This window comes from Triturus cristatus, chromosome 4_1 (assembly GCF_964204655.1).
Source record: "Triturus cristatus chromosome 4_1, aTriCri1.1, whole genome shotgun sequence".
NCBI lineage: Eukaryota > Metazoa > Chordata > Amphibia > Caudata > Salamandridae > Triturus > Triturus cristatus.
The window spans coordinates 651,656,041-651,669,191 of NC_140585.1; the positions used below are offsets into that span (position 1 = coordinate 651,656,041).

Genomic DNA, 13,151 nt, shown 5'->3' on the forward strand with positions numbered 1-13,151 from the left:
TAGATCTCCTAGTTCCTGAAATATTACATCACTGCAACACATCCCCATTCTTAAAAATGTTGTCCAGAAAAATTTGGCCCAGATTAGCAAGGTCTACGCAAGCTAACTTACTTCTCTAATGATATAAAAACACAAATCAAAAATTAAAATCTCTGGACTACAATTGTTTATGGCGGTATATCAAGGGGCCAGGACTATTATAGGTAATCAAGAACATTGTAACATTCTTGAATGGCTATATAAAGAGAGAAAACTAATGTATGCCCTGGGTGTTAGTGTGCCTCTCATTAAGCACTATGATTCCCAGAAAGAGAGGCAGAGAAAATAACTGCACCCACAAGTTAGATAGGGGACACAAAAAAGGCTTCAGTGTTAATTTCACCAGAACACTTTATAATTGTAGCTGCCATGTTACAAATACATTTTAAGTTTCACTTCAAAGTATGCCCTACGAGTGACTGTATTTTTTCATGCCATTCATACAAATGGAATTTTATATCACTTAAATAGCGGATTCTGTTCACATTGCCTCCATCAAACACCTGTTCAAACATTTACATTGTTCACCAGTACTCTCATTTCAGTTTGTAGGGACGCTCTCTCGTCTCATGGTAATGTCAAGTAACTATGGAGAAAGGACTGTGCTGCAGGGGTCACTGATACGGCAACCAAACAAAGCAGCCATCTTAGACATACCATTGTTCTTGCATTTTAAAATAAATACCAGCAATCTTGCCAGACTAATATGCTACCACTCTATTGTTTTTAAAGTTCTGTTTTGATTTTTTTTAAACTGTCAGTCACAAAATAATTGTAAATACAAATATTTTCCAAAATGTGTACCGTGTAACAAAGAAAAATCATGGCAGATTCATTTTGGGTATTGTTGGATTTAGCTATCTGTTTTGGCGAAGCCTATTCACATGTTAAAATCCAACAACAGTGCCTGTGACCATACTTACTGAGACTCAGGCCAACGTTTACCAACCCTCTGTGTCGGGGTTGTGCCACTTTTATGAAGCAAACCTAGCACAAATTGTTAGGGTGGGATTTTCCATCCAACACTAATCAGGATTTGCATTGGATAGTATACCAAAGTAACACAAAGTTGCTGTTTGCACTACTTTGCTTTCCTTTGCATCAAGAGTAATTCCATGGGTGGTGCATGGGCATTCCCAAGCAACCACCCATTTTGAAGCATCTTCCTATCTACCAACATTGATAGACAGGAATTTGCCCCAAAATCTTACACCTCCTTGATGCATGCGTGATGAGGAGAAATGTTTTCATTTCTCTTTGTTTTTCCAACTTTGTATGTGAGCTGCATTGTGCAGCACGCATACAAAGTGAGAATAACCTTGAGTTTAAGTTTTTGTACTGCAAGGAAATCCTTCCAGTACAAAACCTATGCTTCAGAGATCGTGCACACTATTGGACAAGTGTGTGTGTGTGTGTGTTGGCACATGTTTGCCAAATGTGTGCCAGAGCACAGGTAGAGTAAAAATACAACATATCTTAGTAGATATGGCACATTTGTTCTCTCTCCCTTCAATGCAAGGCAATGTAGTGCTGCCTTGGGTAAAAAATTCAAAATGTGGGCCTCAATCTCACTTACTACCTGTCAGTGGAGCTCTCTCAATTTCGGTCTTACACTTGCTTACACATACACACACTCTTTTACATAAACTTACTCTCACTCGCAAGCACGCACACAACATACATTTTAACCTATTTTTTCTTACTGCAACTGCCACCAGAGGTCTCATTCCAGCTAATGTTACTCCATTTTTATTACAATAATAGTGAATAATATAATACTATTCACAGTTAATATAATGAAAAACAGGCTGAAAATAAGGAATGCGGATCAGCCTCTGTTTTCTTGGCACCACCACTAAGGCCAGCAGTAACAAAGGCAGTGGCAGGGGTTGCACAAGGCAAGCCAGGGGTCGCACCTCCTTCCCATGGTGGTCCATAAATGAAGTCTATAGATAAAATGTTACTTCTGTGGCCATTACTTTTCTAACATCCATAGACTCTAAGGGATTTCTGATACCAGCTTCCCCTCTCAGCGTCTTGAAAACCAACTAACACTAAAAACTAGGCCTGGGTGAAATTTGCGTAATTTCCTTTGCAGAAATTACGCAAAATGTCCAAAAAATTATGTTAGTACATGAAATGCTGATGTTTACATTGTGCGCTGTTTTTAGCATCCTTATGTCCATTTTTGTTGCAACAACCCATTTGCAGCTACAGAAAATTGTGCGTAACGCAAACAGCAACTGCTCGCATTCGTTATAGAATCACCTGCCTGTGGTCCCGCATTAGAATTTCCATCTACAGGAAGTCTCAGTTACAGGAAGTGGAGTAAGGGCATAATCTCTGGCATTTTGCATAAAAGTTGTGCTGTGCAATGTTGGAAAGAACACAAGATAGCGCTGGCATAAATGACATTTCGCCTGGGTCTACTTACAACGGTCTACGGTCCACTACATGCTTGAGCAAGTGTAACTGTATGTGTATTGTATGAATTTGCTTGGATTAAAATACACATTCTAATTTGTTGTCTGGCCGAGCACCATATGACAACCTGCACCATTCCCAGTGTCTCCTTATGGAATTGATGATTTGCTTATACCATTTTCCTTCCCTGAATACTTATGTATACTACTTTTTCGTACTGTTTTATTACCTTCTGCTACGTTTAACTTTGAAACAATAATCCTGCGGTCTTGTTAGGGCAAGATGGCGATCGCTAGTTTAGCGGTGTGAGCAGCCTCCCATCTCGCTCCCTGACCCGAAGAAAAATGGCGCTGAAGGAAGACTGACTGGCCGACCCTGGTTTCACAGTGAGCTCGCGGCTAAATTCACGGCAAAATTCACGAGCCTCCGGTGTGAAAAACGCTAATTTAACACAGCTACCCTCGCCTCTAGCTTCCAATAGTATCAGCTGCTCCCGCTGAAGCTGCTATCGGTACATCACTCATCACGTTTCCCAGCTCCCCCCTCCTCGTCATCTCCGAACTGAACTCACCGTGTATGTGACTGTGACTCTATCGGTGCTGGGCTGCACGCATTTTACACCAACTGTCTTCTATGTGGCTTCCCCTCGTCCAGCTTCCCCGGCTTCGATATTTCACCCGGCGTTTCCCGTTTTGGTGGGTTAGACAACCAGCGCTTTGCTCTGTCCTGCGCTCATACACAATGCCGCCAAAAAACGCTAACCTACAGGTGAAACCCCCAAACACCCGTCGTGGCAAGAATAAGCACGCTCAAACTAATGGCGCAGAGGAGCTGGAAGCTGGTAACTCAATGCGTGGGACATTTAAAACTGGTGAGTCTATATCTGCTTCTTCTGCTAAAAAAGGGGGAGAGCCCTCGAGCAGGAGCTCTAATCAAACTGTACCTGCACTCTTTGAGAAACAAGCTGCCAAAAATGTTACTAATCTGCGCACATTGGCATCGACTGTTTCTCTCGCACCAGCAGACATAGGAGACCCAACCCAGCATGATAATATTGATAACACTAATATCATTGAGGGTTCCTCACAGACTACGGGGGTAGACGGAAATACTGCTGTAATTTCTGTAATCAATGACACTTTATTAAACCCCGATTCCGAATTAGAAGTGATGCACTTCTTTGAGCCTTTGCCTGTATCTGGATCATTGTCGCACAGCATTCTGGGATCCGTAGTCTCAAATACTTTGAATACTACTGTTGGTGTTGGAACTGGAGGCGGGGAGCTACTGAACGTTACTACAAATGTTTTGACTAGCCCTATGACTATTTCTGCTCAGCCCATATCAGTGTCTACTGAAACTTTGTGTCAAGAAACTGCCCTGGAGTCTAGTGAATTTTTTTTTTCTATGTCTGACCTCACATCCGATGAAAGCTTGGACAAGGATTGGGCTGATTATCCGGAGGACAGTAGCTTGGGAGAGGAGACGGGGGCAAGTGAGACGTCACCTGGTTCTAGCGTAACTGTAAAGAAACATAGGGTCAGGAGGATACCTTCATCTAGGAACAGGTCTAATGGGGCAGAGGACCCTCTATCCATACAGCCTAATCTCCCAAATGAACAAGCTATTCTTGAAGAACCTGATTCTGATCCATGTCTGGAAGTGACTCTCTCCATGATATACCAGACAATGTTGGCTCATAGATCAGATACAAAAATGGAGATTGCCCGCACACAAGGCACATGCCAAAAAGTGGAAAATGCTGTGCGCCGTATTACAAAATTCTGCACCGACATGACGGCCAGAGTCTCGGAAGCCGAAACCAGGATATCTACCCTTGAAGACGAAGTCGCCACACAAAAGAAGGAACTTGCCTTTGTTAAAGCACAACGGGATGATGTCAGCTTCAAGCTTGCTGAGTTGGAAAACCAATCGCGGAGAAATAACTTGCGTGTGTTAGGAGTTCCTGAGAATCTTGGTGGTGCAGATATCCGGAAATTAATTTGTGAACTATTCTCAGCAGCATTCCCGGAACTCACTTCTTGGGACTGGCCGTTGGTCATTGAGCGCGCCCATCGTTTTCCATTTCAAATTAAATCTAAGTCAAAAGAAGGAGAGTACCCGAGAGCCATTTTGGTCAGATTCAATAATTTCTTAGCCAGAGAAGCTATTTTTGATCTGGCCAGACCTGACAAAAAGCGTTCTGCTAACGGTTGTTGTTTCTTTGTAAGGCCGGATTTGTGCCAGTCTACTGTTACTAAGCGGTGGCAGTTAAGGCAATTAATAGCAGGTTTCCAAGAAAAATCCAGCCAAACTCAGTTATATTCAAAAATCAAACAAGATTTTTTGTTTCAGAAATTTTGGCAAAAGAATATCTCGATTCTCTATGACCTAATGCTTATTTTCAATAGAAATGTTATTTAAAAATGCTATAGCTATGTTGGATTGATATCGTTAGCGGACTGGATTAAGCTGATTTTTCAACACTAATTTTTTTTCGGGTCATCTGGGAGGGGGGCGGGGAGGTACTCTGTGATCCCAGGGACTGGCTGTCCCTGTGCCTCATAAGGCGGGTTGGGGTGGGGGGAGGGTGTCAGGGGAGGGTGTGGTGGGGTGGAGGTGGTGGTGGGGGTGTAATTCAACATCAGTCAAAATTGAGCAAGATATAATGATAATGACTGGTTATTTGCAGGATACGGAGTGTTGTTCAGACTGGTCTACTAATGACGTAATATTGGGCAAAGTAATGAAATCTTTTGCTATTGTGATTTGTTTCCAACTTTATAAGGAGCCATGTTTGATAGACCACAGTTTTCTAATCTCCTTCTGTGTTCCATCATCCAATGGATAGGATAATTAAAATTTGCACTTTCAATGTTAACGGTCTTAATGATGCGAAAGAGAGGTATTTTGACCAAAATGATTCATTTGTTACAAATAGATATACTCTGCCTTCAAGAGACACACTTATCATGGGAAAAAAGGGATTTGTTAAAGAATCTGGGATTGGATGTGTTAATAGTTTCTAGGCAGGCAGGCATTAAACGAGGCGTAGCTATACTCATGCGCCGGAATCTGGGTACTGTAATCAAGACCTCTGCTGATAAGTGGGGCCGCTGGGCCGCGGCAGAACTTTTAATTTCTCAGAACAGTTTCATGATTTACTCAGTCTATGGCCCCAACCTGGATGACTCTGAGCTATTTAATTATCTAAATCAGGAGCTTGCTCTTAGCAGCATTCCCATTATTTTTTGTGAGGATCTCAATATTCACATTGATGCTGACTGCAGCATCAGACAAAATCCAAGATATAAAGGTTTGAAGCCACGGTCTTTTAAGGCTCTGCGGTCTCTGGTATTAGATAATGCCTTATCTGATGCTTGGCATATTGCCCACCCAGATGAGTATGGCTTTACTTTTTTCTCTGCTCCGCATAGGAAATTTGTTCGTATTGACTACTTTTTTTTTATCTCAGTTCTTTTTGGATAAAATTGGGTTAGAAGTTCTGCCTAAACTATTATCTGATCATAACCCTCTCTGCTTAAAGCTTAGTTTTTCATTAGTTGGACAGGGCAATAAATCAACCTGGACGTTCCAGCGGAATTTACTTTTACAACCAGATTATATTCAGTTTATGTCTAATGTTATCCAGGAGTTTTTTGAGATAAACAATGAGTCGGCTTCAGTTCCAGTAGTCTGGGACACATTTAAATCAGTTGTACTGGGAGAGACATTAAAATATGCTAACCTTCAATTAAAGGACAAGCGCAACAAATTTAAAAAGGACTGTGATATGGTTCTACATGCAGAGAAACGGCTTGCGGAAAGCATCAAATTGAATAGAGACATAGAGGAATCCCAACTCGATCTATCTATTAAACGCAGCTCTGTTTATGCTCATATAGCCGGGTAGCTCTACATCATAATCAACATCGGACTGAAAACTATGAACTGAGCGAACAAACCGGGAAAGTTTTAGCACAAAGATTATGCCAAAGAGCAACGGCTAATGAGATTCTTAAAATTCAAGATCTTAACGGGGGCTTTAAAACTTCTAAAGAAGATATACTGGCAGCATTTAATGAATTCTATCAACTGCTGTATCATCAACCGGACAGTGTATCTTATCTCGCCACAAAACACTATCTTGATAAGATTAACACTATAGAAATGTCACTAGAATATGTGGAGTGTCTCAGCGCCCCAGTTACTTGGGAAGAGATTGAATTAGCTATCACCGGTCTTGCGGTCGGCAAAGCCATGGGTCCGGATTCCATTCCTCTAGAATTCTATCGAGTATTTAGAGGAATTCTAAAGCCAGAACTGATGAAGATCTTTTGCTCTGCTTTCGCCGGCAACCCACCTGAGTCATGGTCTCATGCTATTATAGTAATTTTTAAAAAGAAAGGCAAAAATAGTGAAGAACTAGGCTCATATCGACCCATCTCTTTGATTTCTACTGATAGTAAAATGTATTAAAAAATTCTCGCCAATAGACTGAGTCCACGGATGCCGACCCTCGTGTTCATCAGACAACATGGCTTTATACTGAAAAGAGACACCACAGACCATGTTAAAAAAATAATAGCATTATTAGACTGGGCCCAGACCTCTGAATCCCCAGTTGCGGTGGCCCTGTTGGACGCAGAAAAAGCGTTCGACAGGGTCTCCTGGGAGTTCTTATGGTCTGTCTTGCTCTGGATGGGTTTTCCCATTGCATATATTAACGCAGTTAAAGCCCTCTATATCCAACCCAAAGCTGCCATAAGAATAACCAATTCTCTCTCTAAGGGCTTTGCGATAACAAGGGGGACTAGACAAGGTTGCCCTTGTTCCCCCTTGCTGTTCGCATTATATCTAGAACCATATCTACGTAATTTATCCTCTGCGGCAGATATTATACCTGTAAAAATTAATACCAACTCATTTAAAATCTTCGCCTATGCGGATGATGTTGCCGTAACTACCATAGACATTAGACGTGCACTACCAAAAATCATTCTCCTGGCGGAAGAATTTGGCCTACTATCTGGCTATAAATTAAATGTGCATAAACTCAATTAATTCATTCTGATTTTGGCCGACCTAATGAATTAGCTTTTGACTCTGAAGCCCAATATCTGGGGATAACGATTTCATCCAAGGTCGATGAGATTGTACGCTTAAATACTGAGCCTGCCCTGAACTCATCTAACAAAACTTTGGAGAGATTAAATAATTTACATTTCTCTTTTTATGGCCGAGTCAATATAATTAAAATGCTAATCTTTCCAAAGTTTTTATATTTATTCCGAACCATACCACTTTTGTTTCCGGCATATTATTTCACAAAAATTGATAGAATGATCTCCAGATTTCTGTGGGGGTATCATCGCTCTCGCCGAGCGTTGAAATGGTGTTTTTTGCCCAGACTGAAAGGGGGGTGGGGAGTCCCTAATTTTCGGTTGTATTATTGGCTTATTTCTTTAAGATTTATGGGTATACTCCTTTTTTCGGATATTGTCACTGAAGAATCCGTTTATCCCTCAGTCTATGAATTACTGCTAGGCAAGGCGGCTCCTCAATGCTTAGTCAAAATCATTGAACCCAGTTATTATAAAAAAAACTAATTACGATTATTTTAGCCTGTGCTACAATTTGGCAACAATTTAGGAAAAAAATTCTCGGTCTGGGTGAAATTAGCTATTATTCCCCAATGTTTAATAATCTTGCCTTACCTCCCGTTTTTCATGACCAAATCACAAGAAAATGGCTCCTTTCAGGAATACAGATTTTGGGAGATTTATACGAAGATGCTCAATTCTCTTCATTTTCAGCTCTTCAAACGAAATATGGTCTACCACAGCATCATTTTTTCAAGTATCTTCAGATCTGGAGTTTTTTAGAATTGAAAGGTCTTCTCACTCATTCCTGTATGAATCCTAATAAGATATTAGAAACTACGAGGAAAGCAAAGAAAATAGGCCCAGTTTATCAAATGACTATTAATCAATTTGAAGACGATTTATCTTCTGTGGAGAATAAATGGCAAAGGAAGCTAGATTTAGTAAATATCGATATGGGAAGATCAATCGAGTTATCCATTAAGGTACTTTTTAACTGATCCCTTCAAAGCCAACATTATATGTCTATCTTCGATCTTTATTATTCTCCCGCTAAGATAGCTAAGTGGAAGGCTGGCGGTGAATCAAGATGTAATCGCTGTGATGAGGTGGATGCGGACTCCATTCATATGTTTTTTAAATGTGAGAAACTTTCTTGTTGTATTATCGATATTGAATCTTTTAATAATAATAATTTAGGGATTGCTGTGAAATTTTCTCCCGAAATGGTAATTTTGGGTTTTCAAGCAGATCAGTCTGGGATAAGACTTATGGCTGAAGAAGCATTTTTGTTTATCTGTATGTCCGTTTTCCGTTTCTGCATCACTTCTCGTTGGATTGATAATGAACCCCCAACCTTTCATCAATGGCAATGTAAGCTGCTCACTATTTATCATTTAGAAATGGCTATGTATAGGCTTAAGGGGATAAGGAAAAAAAGGCAAGGATCAAAAATCTGGGATCCAGTTACTAAATGGATTTAAGACACTCCCCCTATTTGTGTATTTTCGCTGTCTGTTTCTCATTTATATTATTTCTGCTCCTTTTTACATTGCTCAATGTATGACTGTTTGTTGAAGTAAAGCAATAAATAAAATTTTAAAAAAAAGAAACAATAATCCTGGGTATTTTTCCAGTGACCAGCTTGTCTGTTAGTTTAGGATATTCGTGCATTGTCCAGCTAATGCTTTTTCCATACCCACAGATTGAAATAGACAACGGGGAGGAGTTAACCGCCGATTTTCTCTATGAAGAAGTTCACCCGAAGCAGCACGCGCACAAACAGATTTTTGCTAAACCAAAAGGACCCACTGGTAAAAGAGGAATTCGAAGGCTGATCCGGGGCCCGGAAGACCATGACACGGGGGATGACTGAGCGTTGTCTGTCACAGATGCACTGCGAAATGTACGACTCCAGCTTTGGTACTCAAGAACTGAATCATTCCAAATATTTTCTATGTAGAACGGACCGCTTCCATGTCTTCTCGTCTTTTCAAATTAAATGTCTTTATGAAGCTCTGGGGAGTAATGGTGAGTAAGATGGTTTCATAGGTTAAGTAGCACTCCATCATCATGCAGCAGTGGGTTTGGAATCGAGCGGTGGTTACCAGGAAGCAGCGGCCTAGATTTAAACCTAAACATTCACGTGTATACATTGTATGAGGCCAGGGGGAACCGTGGTCTTTTCCTCTCTGTTTCTCCTCAATCAGCCCAGTCCTGCTTTTAAACCATCTGCAGGAGGAAGATTAAAGAGGGAAGTAAGACCCATGAATGCCCTCCCTGAGGAAGGCTGGTAAGTGGAGGTGGAGATACTGAGGCCGAAGTTACCAGTACTGGATGATCTCTCCACACCAGTTACTGGCCATCACCAGATACTGGGCCGGACTCCGGGAAAGCATGCTTGCCCCAGAGAAACCGGCCCACTCCATATGGTTACGGCCATTCCTGCATATGGTTACATGATTATGAGCTCTTTACCGCACACATACGCCACCTGATCTGAACCAGTATAGCTTTGGGTTTTCCCGGGTGTGTGTCCCCACATATTTTATAACTTGTGAATGCTTCGTGGTATCTCCCCTAGGAGATCACTCCGCACGACTCTGAATGAAGGCTTCAGTGTGTCTGTCTGCTCGTTTTTTAAAACACTAAATTATGTATTTTTTCTAAATACATTCGCTTCCATGTTTTAGCTGTCATTTGTAAGACACTTATGGGCCAATTTAATTTTCAAAAAACATTCACTCCTGTAGGTTTATGTTTAGAGATTTACAAAGTATCAGGAATACTCACCATTTCTGTAGCACTCCTAGGCCGCTGTGAGTTGAGTACTCACACTCAAGCATTAACACGGTCATAAATGTAGCAGGGACACAGTAAACCTGACAATACTAATAACTTTTTTCTTTGCACATACAATATTTTTCCCAACAGAAATCCTTTCCCCTTTACTTAATACTTACCAACTGACTTGTTTGTTTTTGCCAACTGTTCACGACATTCCGGCCATAGAATACTCATTCCCTGCCTCTTGAACCAATTTACTCAATCGTAATATTACCCCATCGGAGTGTAATATTAAGTAGGGAGTCAAATCATTTTACGAGAGTAAGTCAACATTCTGCAGATTTCAAAAATTTATTTACATGTGTATAAAGTGGCTTTTGCGCACATAAGTTGAATTTATGTGCACCCGTGGTTTTGTGAATTAGGACACTTAATACGTTTTAATCACACTTTTTAATCTGATTCTCTAAACTAGATGGCATTGTGTTAAAGGCAGCCTGAAAGTAAAACATTCCTAAAGGCTATTTCTATTTTAGAGAAGCAAATGCCTGAAATACTACTGGTAAAGCAAGCTTTACATTTTAATGTGTACACAGTGGTTAGGTGTTTCTCACAGCCTTTCTGTTGTAGGCTAATTCCTCGTGGCCCCTCCTTAGGTGTTTAATTATTTGGCTATGCTACACTGATGAGAAACTGGAGAAATGCGATTTAAAACAATTAAGTTATGCTATCTGACCTCCTTGGGATACATGTTTTTATCTAACTAAAGTAGCCTTGGCCAAGAATCGGAAGGAATTATGAGAGGGTGCCCGTCCTAAAATATTCACAGAACCCAATTTCTAGGTCTTGCCTATGCAGCGCGCATGTGCTGCTTAGGAGACCTTTAGCCGTCGTTCAGCTCTTTTTTGAAGCACATACTGTGCTTGTGGCGGCATACACCTTGCGGGAGCGCGCAGGGGCGCGCCACAAGCACGAGTACGTGCTTCGAAAAAGAGCAGACTGCTGTCCCCAGCATGCGCGCTCGCGGGTGCACCCCTCCGCCTCTCTCTCCCGCTGCAGCCTGTACACTTTTTTTTTTTTTAAACCTTCAGCGTGAGGCGTGCGCGCTTGTTATTCTTTGTGGTGTGAGCACCTGAAATGTCTAGGGAGCAACGAAGCTTGATGTTGGCTTGGACAACATTTAAAATATATTGTCGATTAAAACCGTGAAGACAATTCCACCCACTGCTTTGCACAATACAAAATTCAAGTCCTCTTCTAATCCCGGCAGCATTGCTGCTCAGCTGTGTCCCTCAGTGGTGATGGCGCCGTGCACGTGTGCGAGATGCCAATGAGCAATCATGTCCTCTTTAATTTAAAGTTATTTTTTCAATTAAGCTAGTATGCTGGATTTCGTTTGGCAATAGTTGCTTTGGGCTAGTAATTCTTAAATGCCCGTCATTTTAGCTTGCATATGCATAGTCAGAAAACCAGTCCAAAACCTTATAACATCTGGTCGCATCATATGTAAACAAATAACCAGTAAGACAGCATAATAAATCTTCAATTTCCTAGGGTGGGTGTTACAATGTTGTCACTGATATGTAGGCTGAGGTGTACCTGCCATTTCAAAGGTATAGGTTTCTTGTTGTAGTGTAAAACTGCCGTTTGTGTGTTGTCTGTCCTAATACCAAACCCCACCAAGCATTGGCATAGCCAATAGGTCTCGCCTTTGGGCCCTTATAAGTATTTAGTTATGCAGCACAATATCATCGGTACAACAGCATCAACTGTTGCATGGCTAAACACTTATAAGGTCCCAAGGGCGAGACCTATTGGCTATGCCAATGCTTGTTTCAATTGTGTCTACATAGCCAGTGTAAATCCATGAAGCAAAGCTACAGGACTAGAGTGTGCCGTGTAGGTGGAAGAGGACTATGGATGTATTCCTATCATTTGATAAATAAACGATTGGATGTTCTAGACTTTACCGGTCACCAATGTACTATGGGTGATCTAAAGATCTGAGCAGCATGCATGCTTGGGAGTACAAACATCTGAGCAGCATCCATGCTTGGAAGTACAACCACAGAAAGGGATGCATTTTATTACGTCAGTGTACCTGTCTGGATATGTATATGTGAGCTGAAAGAATTTAATCCCAGTGATTACTTGTTTTATGCAATGACTGAAGTTAAAAAAAAGAACACTATTTTTCTGAAGTTACTGCTTGTTTAATTTTTAGATTTGTCAAACTGTAATTAATTTGAAATCAGATGTAGAAAGGAATGAGTTTACATTTATGTATGCAAAATTTACCACAGTGTGCAAGTCAAATATGCAACCGTTTATGAAAAGTACTATGTTTGTATGTTTAGTTCATTTTGTTGAATCCAGTAATGTCTTCAGTGTGAAACCATGTTGTTTAAATCTGCACTATTAGATCGGCTGCTAAAATGAAGGTTCTTGACACATATCTGAGACTATGAATTAGTACTTTAAGGTGTTCCAAATTCATAAATCGGTTCAATAAATAATTTTCTTGTGCAGATTTACTTACTCAGTCTTTTATTTCACATCATATAAGTGTTTTTGCCATGCTTTCATGTAGTATAAAATGGCCATCAACAGATCAAATAACAACATAATAGCTGCACTTCTGCTTATGTCGGCTACTCTTCAGAGTTCGAATGCTCCATAACATTATCCCGAGGCATAGTACGAGGTTTGCCAGTGGTGCAACCAGTGCTTAATTTGTAAAAGAATAAGTGCTGGTGCTCACAGTGCTGCTCAAAGCTGCAAAATGTCAGAGAAGCCGAA

At 40.8% G+C, this 13,151-nt stretch overlaps 1 protein-coding gene across 2 annotated transcripts in view; it reads left to right on the forward strand.

Annotated features, from left to right (window-relative positions):
* Positions 1-12,880, forward strand: part of TWF1 (twinfilin actin binding protein 1) — a 240,397-nt gene extending 227,517 nt beyond the window's left edge. For both annotated transcript variants that reach the window (XM_085653045.1, XM_085653046.1), the window contains one exon: positions 9,271-12,880. In XM_085653045.1, coding sequence (XP_085509171.1) covers positions 9,271-9,441 — 171 coding nt within the window. In that variant the 3' untranslated portion in view covers positions 9,442-12,880. The remainder of the gene's footprint in view (positions 1-9,270) is intronic.
* The last annotated feature ends 271 nt before the right edge of the window (positions 12,881-13,151 follow it).